This window comes from Aquarana catesbeiana, linkage group LG09 (genome assembly GCF_042186555.1).
Source record: "Aquarana catesbeiana isolate 2022-GZ linkage group LG09, ASM4218655v1, whole genome shotgun sequence".
NCBI lineage: Eukaryota > Metazoa > Chordata > Amphibia > Anura > Ranidae > Aquarana > Aquarana catesbeiana.
The window spans coordinates 47,460,012-47,474,632 of NC_133332.1; the positions used below are offsets into that span (position 1 = coordinate 47,460,012).

General features: G+C 45.0%; 1 protein-coding gene across 3 annotated transcripts in view; it reads right to left on the reverse strand.

Moving 5' to 3' along the window:
- LOC141107587 (N-acetyllactosaminide alpha-1,3-galactosyltransferase-like) overlaps positions 1-14,621 on the reverse strand; it is a 96,541-nt gene that overhangs the window by 46,175 nt on the left and 35,745 nt on the right. For all 3 annotated transcript variants that reach the window (XR_012235932.1, XM_073598430.1, XM_073598431.1), the window contains exon 3: positions 12,617-12,693. Coding sequence is in view for 2 of the 3 variants with exons in the window: in XM_073598430.1 (XP_073454531.1) it covers positions 12,617-12,693 (77 nt within the window). In the remaining variant the exon portion in view is untranslated. The remainder of the gene's footprint in view (positions 1-12,616; positions 12,694-14,621) is intronic.

Sequence of the window (14,621 nt, forward strand, 5' to 3'; positions counted from 1 at the left end):
CAGATCTTTCCCACTCATCTTTAATTAGATCTTCCAGTTCACCTATAAAAGGGAAGTTTTCAGGATCTTTTCTTAAATTTGGGAAATATTTCCGAACTTTCTGCGGTTCCACTTTATCTTCTTCCCAGCCGATCGCTTCCTTAACTGATTTTGCAAAAGGCTCTACAAGGGAAAAATCAAAGCCTGCTGACATCCCCTGGTCCTCATCTTCTGAGGAAGATTCTGATGCCTGGGGTTGATGGACATCTGCTGCCGATGTGCTGGGAGTAGGCCCATCCATTAGTGGTGCCGTTGTCTCCCTTATGGATTCTCGTACAGATTCTCTTATGAGCTCCATAGCCACTCTTGCGTCTAATTCTTTTTCCTTTGTTGCCTCATTGAAGCAGGATCGGCAGGCTAGTTTATCTGGCAAGGCCGGCGCGCCGCATACCTAGCAAGCGTTTGCTGCAGGACGGGTGTGGCGGCTCTGGCGGTATGATGTGATACCGTCTGCGGTGTGACCGACTATGACGGCAGCGGCTGCGGCGTGAGCGGCTGTGACGTGAGCGGCTATGTCTTCGGTGGCGGGAGGAAGATCTTGAACGGCTTCTGCGGGACCTCCTGCTTGACGCATGACTTGATCTTCTTCCATGCCTTGAACTTGCAGCTCTTGACCTGGTAGAGCTGCCAAAAACGCAGCGTTAGTGGTCCGGCTCTCTTTTTCTCTCCCCTTCTTCAATACTTACCAATGACAGATGGCCTCTTACCTTGTTTGCTGATGGTGGTCTGCGCGGGCAGTGGTCTCCATAGCAATAGTGACAGGAAGTCTGAAAAGGAATAGGAAAAAAAATAAAATTTTTTTTTTTTTTTTTTTTTTAAAGGCTCAAGAGAGTCTGGAGAAGTTGATCCAACTTTCCTTAGTTTGCTGAGTTAGTTTCTGGCAAAGCAGGGAAACATACAGTGAAATCCAAGTTTTTTTGATTAGTTTCAGCAAAAACACAGAGAATGACTGTGTTTTTAAATTTGGTGCCGTCGTTGCGGCAAAATGACACTCCCGCGCTTGCGCAGAGCGTCCCGAACGCCTCGGCGCCATCTTGGAAAAGGGCATAACCTTCCCAAGGCAGTAACCTAACTCTGGGCACAGTAGAGAGCGTGCAGAGCGGAGGAGGAGCGTCAGCGGCCATGACGGTTCCACAGTGGTGGACAACAGGTGCCAGCAATCCCCTTAAGCAGGGGGAAAAAACCTAATTTGATAAAGGGAAAAAAGGACAGGCATAATAGAGAGGAGACCACTGAAATATATGAAGCTTCTTTAAAGCTTACTGTGCCAGACATCCAGACGTCCCCTGAGACCACCAGACCAGGGGTTCCCTCCATAGAAGCTCCTTTAGAGACTGTACAGGAGGGACTTCCAAACAGGAGAGGCTTGAACCTGCTGGGGCGAGTGCGGTAAGAGGCTTTTTCTTTAATCTTGAAAACAGGAGCAATCTTGCTTATCCCAATCTGTCAGGTGAGGATAGAAAAGAGAATGCAGCGGGGTGTCTCCCCTTCAAATTTATAGCTAACCAATCCTGTCAGGTTGTGGGGGCGGAGTCACATCCCAGTGTGTGCTGCCATGAAGGTGTCAGGAAATGTTAGTACACAGTTATATTATGTACATTTAGGAAAGAATCCATAATTTTTTAAAGCATTCTACTGAGCTGGCCAGAACCACCTCTGGAGGAAGTCTATTTCCATTCACTGGAAACAAGATTCATCCACAGTAAAGGTAAATTGAATCCAGTTCAAATGTATTATCTTGGAGAGGATCTTCATCCTTGAAAGAAAAAAATAAAAGTCAGCAGCTACAAATACTGTAGCTACTGACTTTTAATAAAAAGGACGCTTACCTATCCAGGGATCTTTAAAAATGAAGTGCCCCAGGGATTTTATGGGCAAGGAAGGTAAGCCAGAATGAAAAGGAGTAATATCGTAAAAAAAAGTATAAATTTATTGAATAAATAAAATAAAATAAAAAGCTAATAAAAAGTCTTTTAGCGTTTTTTTTTTGTTTGTTTTTTTTTTAATATATATGTAGCAAATAGTCCCGGAGGAGCGGCTGATTAAATGTTATATCCATAACTCACGTTTACCACCTAACCCTCGCAGCCCATAGATTTACAAGTCACAGTCCTTAGTGCTTTTTCACTTGCTTTATTCAACAACACAAAACTGGGATGGGAGAAGGATTTCCTCTGCGATGCTCTTTGGATGATTTCTGATCTTTTCCTTGCTTCACTTGCAAAGACTTCATTGCGGATGATAGTGATTCAAAACTGGATGATTACTTTATCAGGGAAGATGGAAGTAGATCTTTGATAGAGAATAACCGATAAAGAGTCACTCTGAATAACGCCTTTATCTGCAGAACTTCTAAGAACAGTCCGTATCTCTATATGTGTGCTTGCAGCTTTACCACTACTTTTTTACCACTACTTCCCATCTCATGGTACTTCCAAGTTGAGCTAAAGATAAGTCACTCTGAATAACTCCTCCCGCTTGACTGATTGCAATCCTGGGGCATTGCTGAACCCAAAGTCAAAGGCCATCACTGCCCATCTCACTGACTTGCGTACCAAAAACCCACAGCCTCTGGACAGTACAACTCCCTTGGGCTTTTCACTCACTTGATCAATAGCCCGCGTGTCGCTCATAAGCGATCGATCACCCAGTTGTCCTCCGCTTAGTTGCTATTTCTTCTACATGGTTCCTCTGTGCCCTTTTTTTTCCTTTATGGACCACTGCCTTCCCCGCAGGGGCATCCTATGGCACCAGCGACCATATGCTATCCGGTGTCACTAACTTTGCAGTGAGTCCCAGTGAAGCCCCCCCCACCCTCCTCGGAGGGGGGCCCGTCGGCTCCCCAGGAGGGGGAACCTCTGGCTTCGCTCTCTCTGGAAGAACTCTCCTGAACAGGAACCCCTCACTGACCATTTGACCTGACTTTTATATGAGAGTCCTGGGTGATACCAACCAAATTAATGATTGGCCAGGACTAACACACAAACTACCTGCCACGCAAATGGAAATTAACAACAGACAGGCCTGCTGTAATAGCACAAGCCTGTCTAAATTTACCTAAAATAGAAACCACTAGGAAAGGTCACCTACCTAAAAGTAGGTGCCCGCAACATATATATAAAAAAACGCTAAAAAAAATGCTAAATAACAAAAAAAGCTAAAAAAATTTCTTAAAAACGCTAAAAAACTTTTAAAAACTCTGTATTAACTTTTTATTTACTATTTAAACTCAATGTGGGTGCCTTAGACACACTGTTTCTCCTTGGCCTCCTGACGCATTAAGACTCCCCAGCACACAGGGGCCCCCTAATGCTTTACTTGCACTTCAGGGCCAATATTTTTGGGCTACAGCCCACCTCCGCCTGCCTAGTGACGGCCTATGTGCCGTCCCGGGCATGCGTGCATGTCTCCTTCCATCAGACCAGCACTGATCACCCATCTGTTGTGTCGGTGGCTCTGTTGGCGTCTGGCGTGATCACGTCTTATGACGAGGTCACACCAGACGTCGCTTAAGCCGAGAAATCACTCATGTGATACCTCTCTGACAGGAATAGGTGATTAATTTAATGGGTACGACGATCACTGCCTTAAACACTCCCATCTATTGATTTATACACCTGGTTGGATGGGTGGATACCTTTACACAGCTCCTTATAAACATGGTAAGCCCAAACACTCTTTAGCTACACAGTCAGGCTCACAGTAAGCACTGCACCAGCTACTCTTTAATACTATAGAAAAAGGTGAGTGCTTTTGGGTTTGTTTTCAGATGATTAATTTTCAGCTTAGCAACAAATATATACATACTTACCCATTACTTGTTATTTCTAGGTAGCTGTGCATTCATTTTTCACCCATGATCTGATACCATGAATATATATTTTTGTTAGATCACTTATGGTGATCTCTGCGATTTTTGGTGTGTTTTCTGGCCAGGGTGAAGCTGCAAGGCTACTCAGCATTTTTACACACAAAGGCCTCTTAGCAATTCCATCACCCTTGGTGAATGTGAGACGCATTATTACAGACTCACTCTAGGTTTCCAGAGTCCCACATGCAACTGAGCGAATGCAGAGATGTAAGCCCCTCCTATTTGTGAACTCCTGATGTGTATTATATTTCTAAGGACATGATCCTCTGTGAGTATGATGTATTCCCATGTTCCACAAATAGATCTCTTGCTGTTAACCTGCTGTATTCATATACATTTATATTTTCTCTAGCACTTATATGTATTTATGTGTTTTTCTTTATGTACACTTTTTTGAATAGAACAAACAGCCTGTAAAAAAAAAACCCCCCTGAAGAAGGAATTGACTACCTATACCCCCCCATCTCCGAAACATGTTGGGATCATCTGTGACCACACATTTACTGTAACCTCCATTTTTGAGGCTAGTGTGTTCCAGTATTCAGCTGCTGTTCTATTCGACGATGTTCAAATGCATTGTTTTTAGGTGTACATACTTGTGCATTTTCAATATATATATATATGTATATTGAATACATTTACACTTTTTTACGATATTACTCCTTTTCATTCTGGCTTACCTTCCTTGCCCATAAAATCTCTGGGGCACTTCATGTTTAAAGTTTCTCTTTATTTGCGATGTGGCAAGGATTGCCAGCTATATACTCCTGATTGGTTTCTCTTCGTAGGTTTTTTGTTTTTTTTTTTTTTTTTTTTACCTATCCAGGGATCCAGCGCTGTCCTCACCTGGGGCCTGTTTTTCACCTGTCCTCTGGGACCCGGCATGTTTACTGAGGGAAGCTGGCTGTGACTCCTTGTGACTTCACAGTCGGCTTCCCACTGTGAATACGCGAGCCACTTTGTGCTTTTTTAATGGTCCTGCAGCCTACTGGGACCTGTGATGTGTACCAGAAGGCTGTGGGCAAGGGGGGTAGGATTTTTACTTGGATTGCATAGGCAACCTGAGAGGAACTGGGAGCTGGTACCTATCAAAAAGAAAAAAAACATTGTGCCAAATGTGGATGTGGTAGAGGATCGGTAAAGAGGACATAAAGCGGAACTTCACCCTTAGGCTCCATTCACAAGTGATCGCAGGTGGAATCACGTTTGTGATTGTAGCACAATTTACTGCGTGACAACTGCGGCAAAATCGTGGCTCGATTGGGGTGCCATTAAGAAGTAATGGCATGGCAAACACATCCTTCATTTTGCAGGGTTTTGTGGCGATTCCACCTGGGATCAGGTGTGAATGGAGCCTAATGTCGAACTTCACCTAAGATGTAAAAAACTGCTAGCAAATACATAATTTTGGTGGAAGAGACTCAACGGGGTAGATTTACTAAGGCAAAAAGACTATGCAATTTGCAAGTGCAGTTGCACTCATTTTCCCCAAATCTTAATAAATGCGGTAAAGCTTCACTTTGTAAAGAATACCCAGTCAGATGCTAGAAAAAAAAAACTGTTTTGTTTTGCACATCATTGGAATATGGAAATAAGCAGAGCTTTACCACATTTACTAAGCTCTGGGGAAAATGAGTGCAACTGCATAGTCTGTTTGCATTTAGCAAATCTATGGAGCTCGGTGTACAACCCCGGCATCTTACAGAGGTCAGGAGTAAGTAATGGGTTCCAGGATGAGTGAATTCCTTTACTAAAACTGGAGCACTCAGAATCTGGTGCAACTGTGCATGGTAGCCAATCAGCATCTAACTTCAGCTTGTTAAATTATGCCTGGAAGCCATACCTCCTAACATTTTGAGATGGGTATGAGGGACACCTATCAGCAAAAGTATGTAGGCATAGGACAGACCCTCTGCCACGCCCCCTTAAAGAAGAATTATACAAAAAAAATTGAAAAAAAATACTTTTTTAATCACAAATTCATTTTTACTGGCTTTTTAGATCCACAAATGCAGCAATTTGGAAATTTGATAAAAGGTTTAGCACTGGGAAACACTTTTTGAAAGATAATAAGTGCATTTTATATACAATTATATGTATCAGACCAAAATGAGGGACAAATGAGGAGGAAAGAGGGACTTTGTTCCAAATCAGGGACAGTCCCTGAAATCAGGGACAGTTGGGAGTTATGTGGAAGCAGTTTTCTTTTCAGAGCTACTTCAGATTTTGCACTCTCCAGTTTTAGTAAATAACCCCATTAGAGTCAAAGTTAGGCAAATGAGTTGTATAAAAGTCCAACACACCTTAGTCCAGCCTGGCAGGTAGGCACACCCGTCCAGAGCCACCCCAGAAGAAGAGAATAACAAACATGCCTATACTTAACTACTCTGTGCAATCAATTAGCACAGAGCAAGTAAATATAGGCATGTTTGTTATTTTTATTAAAAAAAAAAAAAAAAGAGGATTTTTAAGGACTAAAAAGACTTCCCTCATTCGTTTATCATTCCTTGACTTTTTTATTGTTTTGTCAATTGCACCAGTGCCCCTTTTATTTTTTTGCACCTGGGTGCTTAGGGTGTTAATGCCCTTTACAAACCCCTTTCTAGTTATCGAAGTCTTAACCACTTCAGCCCCGGAAGGATTTACCCCCTTCCTGACCAGAGCGTTTTTGTGATTCGGCACTGAGTCGCTTTAATTGACAATTGCGCGACGTGGCTCCAAAACAAAATTGATGACTTTTTTTTTTTTTCCCACAAATAGAGCTTTCTTTTGGTGGTATTTGATCATCTCTGCGATTTTAATTTTTTGCGCCATAAACAAAATAAGAGCGACAATTTTGAAAAAAAAAAACGCATTCTTTTTTGCATTTTGCTATAATAATTATCCCCAAAAATATATAAAAAAAAAATTTTTCCTCAGTTTGGGCTGATCCGTATTCTTCTACATATTTTTGGTAAAAAAAATCGCAATAAGCGTTTATTGATTTGTTTGTGCAAAAGTTATAGCGTTTACAAAATAGGGGATAGTTTTATGGCATTTTTATAAATTTTTTTTTTTTTACCAGTAATGGCGGTGATCAGCTCTTCTTCTTCCCTTTTTTTTTTTTTTTTTTTTTGTGACTGCAATGTTATGGCAGACATTTTTTACACATTTTTGGGACCATTGTCATTTATACAGCAATCAGTGCTATAAAAATGCATTGATTCCTGTATAAATGACACTGGCAGTGAAGGGGTTAACCACTAGGGGGAGGGGTTAAGTGCGTCCTAGGGGAGTGATTTCTAACTGTCAGGGGGATGGGCTGGTGTGTGACGTCACTGATCTCTGCTGCAATGACAGGGAGCAGAGATCAAGTGTCACTAGGCAGAATGGGGAGATTTTTTTTTTTATCGAAAAGCCAGTGGCGTGCAAAACACACCTCAAAAACTTCCACCCGGTGCCAAAAAAAGTGCCCGCACATAAAGAGTGAAACACAAAACACCTACAGCCTGTGTGGGTCTGTGTCATAACCTACAGTCGGAAGCAATAGATACATTTGGAAACCTGAAAGGAGGACAGTATGAGGATATGAGATGACGTGGATGCACAGCTTGAGTTGGGAGATTTGTCTGGTGGATTAGAAGACCCCCTGGTGGTACAGATTAATATGGCGGATTGAATTCTTATTTATGGCTATTTGCTGGCACCTCAGGCAATTATAATTTTACATATGGTGGCACAGAGGACCTCCTGGTGGTAGAAGTTGGAGCAACACAACGTAACCGAACTCAATTCAACACCATATGCTATTCTATCAGGTTATGAAGGTGAGGGCTCTGTGAGCACATTTATGGGACTTGAACTTCTCCTTGTCCACTGCATTTTATATTGAAACTGCTCTTTCACATTTTTTCTTTTTTTTTTTTTTTTTTTTTTTTTTGGATACTGTCTGGATAACGTTGTTAAGAGACTATTACTATTCGGAATCATTTGCCCTGGGATTTTTTATTAATATATTATTATTGAATACACTTGCACTGTTTTTGACCGTTGAATTAATTTTATAATTTTATTCATTTGCTTTATGTAGTGAAAAGTTCTTTTATACTGTAGCGCGGGATCACTTTTACAATATTTACTGAGAGTGGATTGTGATACACTGAAGATTCTGCTGCAGGCAGTTGCTGTTTAGGTATTGTGATTGCACTTAAAGCACTATATGCACTTTGAGATTTGATCACGTATGATAGGAATTTATACTATAATTTAGTCCATTCACTAATCTACCATAGTAGCGCGAAGGCTCTTTATAGTTTTATCTCTGTTGCCATACTATGCAATCTATTCTTTGTCGCCATCTGCGCCACTCGCCGTGCAACGTATTACGTCTGTGCATCACGACTTTGCATGACACATTGCATCCTTGTATGCGTGGGGCGTCATGGTCGCCGCGTCATGCGGCGACGGCACTGACGGCCCGCATGGGGATATATAAGGAAGACGCCGGGGGTTCTTTGGTGCCATTCCTTCCGTCATGGAGGCTTTTTAGTCAGACAGAATCTGTCTATGGGGGTTTTTTGTTTACAACCCAGTCGGATCGAGATTGTTGTGGCCACCACTTCTCTCCCATCCTGTTGGTCTGAACACATATGAGATTGGTTTAAGTACTTGCTTCATAAACCACATGCATGCTTTTGTGCCTTTCTCTTAGTATCGGGGGGGGGGGCACTCTCTCAGGGATTTGGTAATTCCCTCATTGCAGGGACTCCCTCTTCCCCCGGGATTGATCGCCTCCTTTTACAGGGTTGGCTCCCCCTTTCACTTTGTGGTTTGGGGATGCTCCCAGGGGATGCGCAGTGATATGCATGATATACTACATAATTGATATATAAAATGCCATATCCCCTTTTTTTTTTTTTTTTTTTTTTTTTTCCAGTTGGAATTTTTGGGTCTCCCCCCTGTTCCTTGGTTTTCTGGCGCCTGTTTGGGAATTGTTCAGTAACCCCCATATGTGATGAAAGACGCATTTTCTGCAGACTTAAAGGATGATCATGTGTGTTGAAGGAATGCCCCTTCTAATATTATATTGTAAGTTTTGTTTTTTGAAAATATTAAAATGTTTATATCCCACACTTTTGTATGAGGTTTCCAACTTTGTATTCATATATTAATCTGTATTTTCAGGAGTGGCATCAGTCCCTGAAGAAGACTATATTTTCATACATATATCGAAACGTGTTGGATACCCCCACTACCCATCATCATTCATTTATTTTATGGATGGTATTCTGTGTGTAGTGGGTTTATGTCATATCTTGTAATATGATACATGTACCTGTGTGTTGTCCTTTTTTGGATTCCTTTTGGGAAAATTTTTTTTTTTTATCATGTCTAAATTGTTTTAATACATTTTTCAATTTTTATGAAAATACAATCTTTATTGTTCACAATTGCCTTTAAAATCCCATTCATGAGGTATTTCGTATTTCCATTTTGGCTTTGTAGATTACTATTAGTATTTTGAATTTTATTCATTGGGTGAGCAGAAGCCAGTGGAGGGACTGGCAGTGAGGGGTGGTGGACACTAAACAGTTGGTAAAGTGGATGTATCTGGCGGCAGCATTAATGAGGAACTAAAGGGGGATAGACTATGTAAAGGTAAGCCTAAAAGCAGGTTCAATGGTCAGGGTGAAAGATAATAGGGGAGTGAATTAGTAGCTTTGTGGCATTGTTAGTTGAGAAGGGGTTTATTTTTGAGATGTTACTGAAGATGAGGTGGCAAGATTTGTCAAGTGATTGGGTGTGTATGTGAGTCCGGAATTACATCTAGTACCCTGGCATCCAGGGAGGAAGTGATAGTTGTACCATTCCCCTCAATGGAGAAGTTGGCAAAGGGCATGGGGGGAGGCAATATTATGAGCCCAGTTTGAGGAAGTGGTGAGTTTGAGGAAGTGGTGAGACATCCAGACTCATATGTCCATTAGTAAATAATTGATGCTTGAGGTGGTCTGAGCTGAGGGGTAGAAAGATAGAGTTGGGTGCCATCAGTGTACAAATAGTTTTGAAAATAGCTGAAAAGGCATTCTTCAGGTGATTCCCCTTTCCTGTAACCTCTATATGGGGACGTTTCCTGGAACTTCCACCGTCACTGAGAGGTGGGGAGGGCTCCATTGGCATCAGACCTGAAGCGGGTATAGAGAGGACCTTCAGCAGGTATCAGCTAAGCCTGGACGGGTCACCCCATGCTCTTTCCTGGCCCTTTGCCAGGGTCAACAATACCTTGTGCCCTGTGCCATGTCCTACCCCCATTCCTGCCTGGACTTGGATTAAAGAGCAGTTGCGCTTCCCCACTACACAATGTTCCAATTTTATTTCAAGTACAAAGACACATTGCAAGGTAATATAGAAACAAGCCATGGGAAAGAAAAACACTACAAGTAAGCATTTAAAATATTTAATTTCTGTCCCCTTTCCTGCTATTTTTTTAGTTTGTGACAGGCTCTCTTTATGGAGAGGTGGAAGATCTACATATATTTGTAAGTGGGGCAGACAACTGGGGAGTCAACATAACTGCATTTATTATCAAACAGAAGAGACCTTGTTATATATAGTATACTTTAGCTTGGTTCACGGGCAGGCCCGGATTTACTCCCTTTGCCGCCCCAAGGCCGGGCCCTTCAATGCCGCCCCCCCCCCACACACACACCACCAGAAAGAGCCCCCAGACATAATACGGTCAAAGACTGCAGACATGATACAAGAGATGGTCAGAGACTGCAATCATAGTACAGGAGATGGTCAGAGACTGCAGACATGATACAGGAGACGGTCAGAGACTGCAGTTCCTATGGACATTAGTAGATAATGGCCGATCGGCCCTCTCACCTGACCCAGCGATACAGCAATGGTTCCTCTGATCAGGAGTCAGCTCACTCTGAATTGCCCGTGGCGATTCCGCTGGGTAGCACCCAGATCTGTATTCCTGCAATGACTCCATTCCTTTCTCCGCCGGGGATGGCACCAGGCTGTGTGGCTTTCCCTCTGGTGGCACAGGGCAGCCGGGTTCTCTCTCTCTAATGGTTTTCCCTCAGCAGTGTCCTCTCCCTCTGGAGTCCTGGGTGTAGACCCCCCCCAGGACAAACCACCCCTCTCCATTAGTACAGACCCCCCCCCAGGACAAACCCCCATCCATTAGTACAGACCCCCGCCAGGACAAACCCCCCTCCCTTCATTAGTACAGATCCCCCCAGGACAAACCCCCCTCCCTTCATTAGTACAGACCCCCCCAGAACAAACCCCCCTCCATTAGTACGGACCCCCCAGGACAAACGCCCCTCTATTAGTACAAACCCCCCCCGGACAACTCCCCCTCCATTAGTACAACCCCCCCTCAGGTCAACCCCGTCCATTAGCACAGACCCCCCCAGGACAAACCACCCCTCCCTTTATTAGTACAGACCCCCCCAGGACAACCCCCCTCCATTAGTACAGACCCCCAGGACAACCCCCCCCTTCATTAGTACAAACCCCCCCCCCGGACAACCCCCCCCTTCATTAGTACAGACATCCCAGGACAAACCCCCCCTTCACTAGTACAGACCCCCAGGACAACCCCCCCTCCATTAGTACAGACATCCCAGGACAAACCCCCCCTTCACTAGTACAGACCCCCCAGGACAACCCCCCCTCCATTAGTGCAGACATCCCAGGACAAACCCCCCCTTCACTAGTACAGACCCCCCAGGACAACCCCCCCTCCATTGGTGCAGACATCCCAGGACAAACCCCCCCCCTTCACTAGTACAGACCCCCCAGGACAACCCCCCCCTCCATTAGTGCAGACATCCCAGGACAACCCCCCCTTCACTAGTACAGACCCCCCAGGACAACCCCCCCTCCATTAGTACAGACATCCCAGGACAAACCCCCCCTTCACTAGTACAGACCCCCCAGGACAACTCCCCCTCCATTAGTACAGACATCCCAGGACAAACCCCCCCTTCACTAGTACAGACCCCCCAGGACAACCCCCCCTCCATTAGTGTACAGATGGAGACAGGCTTGGGCGGGAGTGAGAGACACAGGAGGACACAGGAGAACACGCGCCCCCTCCCCCTCCCTCGCACAGAGACCAGCCGCTCCGATCTCCTTCGGCTGCTCTCCTTCTCTGACAGGAGGAGGGAGGGGGGACAGGCTTGAGCATAGTAAAACCAGCAGCGGCGGTGCCCTGCGGAGGACGCCACCTCAGTCTGGACACACACAGAGAGGAGGAAGAAGAGGGAGAGGAGCACTCTAGTGCTTCAGCGCCCCCACCTCTCTGGCCCCCGGGTGCGCTGCATCACATGCTGCTATGTTAGTGTGGGGGGCGGCCGAGAATTAGTTGCAGGAGCGGCGCCGCCCCTGTACCACTGCCGCCCCGAGGCCTGGCCTCGGTGGCCTTGTGGGAAATCCGGCCCTGTTCACGGGTTAGAAAACTATTGCGCCCCCCCCCCCCCCGAAAAATCCTCCTGGAATGGATTTCCATGCCTGCTCTGTGACCCCGTTTCCCAGCCTGCTGGGTTTCTGAAGGTTAACTTTGTTCCCGCTCATACAGCAGCTGCTCATGGTCCCAGTTAGTGCAGCTCTGGGTGGTATGATCCTACCAAGTAGCACATGTAAGAAGTTCCCCCTTTATCTTTTAAGAAGCAAAACCCCTTTAAATAACAGAAGATACATTTTTATACTCACAGCTGAAACTTTACATAAAATAAGTAAGTCAGAGACAGACAAAGCAGGATGCATAGGAAGATCCTCTTTCTGATAACCTTTAAAAAGAAACAGAAATTTTATGTCAGACTTTTTGCTGTTATCCATTAACTCCAGAACAATTATAACATAAGCTAGCATGTCTCGGTGGACACTAGAGTGCTTCAAACCCAGCCCAAGCTTTTGTTAAATAGTTCTTGATGGATTGAGGAAAGAATATAACCTTTAGTAGGGTTTAATTTGTAGTCTGTGTCCCGTTTAGGTCTCTTTCACATAGGCAGCCAGGGAGCAGCATTTTTAGCCAGGGCCGATCCTAGGGTCACCGATGCCTGGGTGCAGAAATATTTCTGGCGCCCCCACATGGGCGTGGTCATCTTACTAACTCCTCCCCATTACAAATGTTTCTATGTCAATGACTCAAACACAGAGATGCTCCCTAAGGAGTATTCGTTACCCTGGGATCCTCCCATGATCTCTTAACAATAAACAAATTACAGGAAGAGAGTACTCTAGTGGGACCTGGAGGGGGAGTCTCTCTGATGGACACAGAGAGGGCTTCTGTTAGCGAGTCTGGTAGAAAGAGCCCCCGGACATACTACAGACATACCCATGTAGTACAGGAGATGGTCAGAGACTGCAGACATGATACATGAAATGGACATAGACTGGAGACATGATACAAGATATGGTCAGAGACTGCAGACATACTACGGAAGATGGTCAGAGACTGCAGATATGATGATACAAGAGATGGTCAGAGACTGCAGGAATAGTACAGGAGATGGTCAGAGACTGTAGAAATGATACAAGAGATGGTCAGAGACTTCAAACATAACCTGGGACTTTTTTTCTTCCCAGAGAATAGGTGCAGGTACTCACCCCCCATATTGTACAGGGTTCAGGAGTGTTCAACACACAGGGCTTAGGAGTATGCATTGCACAGGCTGCAGGGCACAGGAGTGAGTATCGCACAGAGCACAGGAGTGTGTGTTACACAGAGCATAGGGATAAGAAGCGCATACTGCACAGAACACAAAGCACAGGAATGTGTTTTACACAGAAAGCACAGGAGTGCGATACGCACAGACAGCAGATGGTTCAGGAATGTGTATTGTACGGGTGTTAGGCTGAGGTGTGATTGTTTTGTTGGGCTGAGGAGTGCATGGAGTAGAAGGTTCAAGTGTGTGTTTCAGACAGTGCTCAGAAGTGTGCCATGCACATAGCACAGAGGTAACATACTGGCCAGTGTACAACAAATATTGCCCCCCTTCCCATTCCCAGTACAGACTATCCCCTTAAATTACCCCAACAGACAATTTTCTCCTGGCTCTCCCTCAAGTCTGCAGAGATGGTATAGCATGTTGTGTGCGACTTACTTCTTACACCCCAATGTCTGGAAGGGGGGAGTGTCAGGTGGCCAAGCTGAGTGACTTGCTTATGTGTCAGCCTACTGCTCACCCCTTACAGCCTTCTACATTAATGGTAAGGGTGGCCAAGTCAGGGGGAAGTCAGTGAGGAGCTCAGGTACATTCACTCTCCCCCTCCCTCCCTTCATTCCTAGGCTGTTCTGAGCAGCATGCAGTGTACACAGACATTCTGTCTTGCTGCTGCTAACTGATAAAGTAACAGGCTCACTCACCCACCCCTCCCCCTGCACATACCTGCAATCACTGGGCACAGCAGAGGAAGCCTTCCTTTACACTTTACAGACTTCATGTCCCATGATGCACTGCTAGCATCTTCTGATTGGCCCTCCACTATGGCCAATGGGGACGGAAGCAAATCAGGCATCAAGCTGAGCAGCTAACAAGATGAGAGCCATGCTCAGCTGACAGGAGAAGGGGGGGGCGAGCGGGGGAGATACGCTGACATCCACCAGCTCACCTCCCCCTTGTCACAGCACGGCCGCTTGTGTTCACTGGCGGACTGCACCGCGGCCGCCTTCCCCATAGCGACGCTACTTCACAGAACAAGGAGAGGAGGAGGG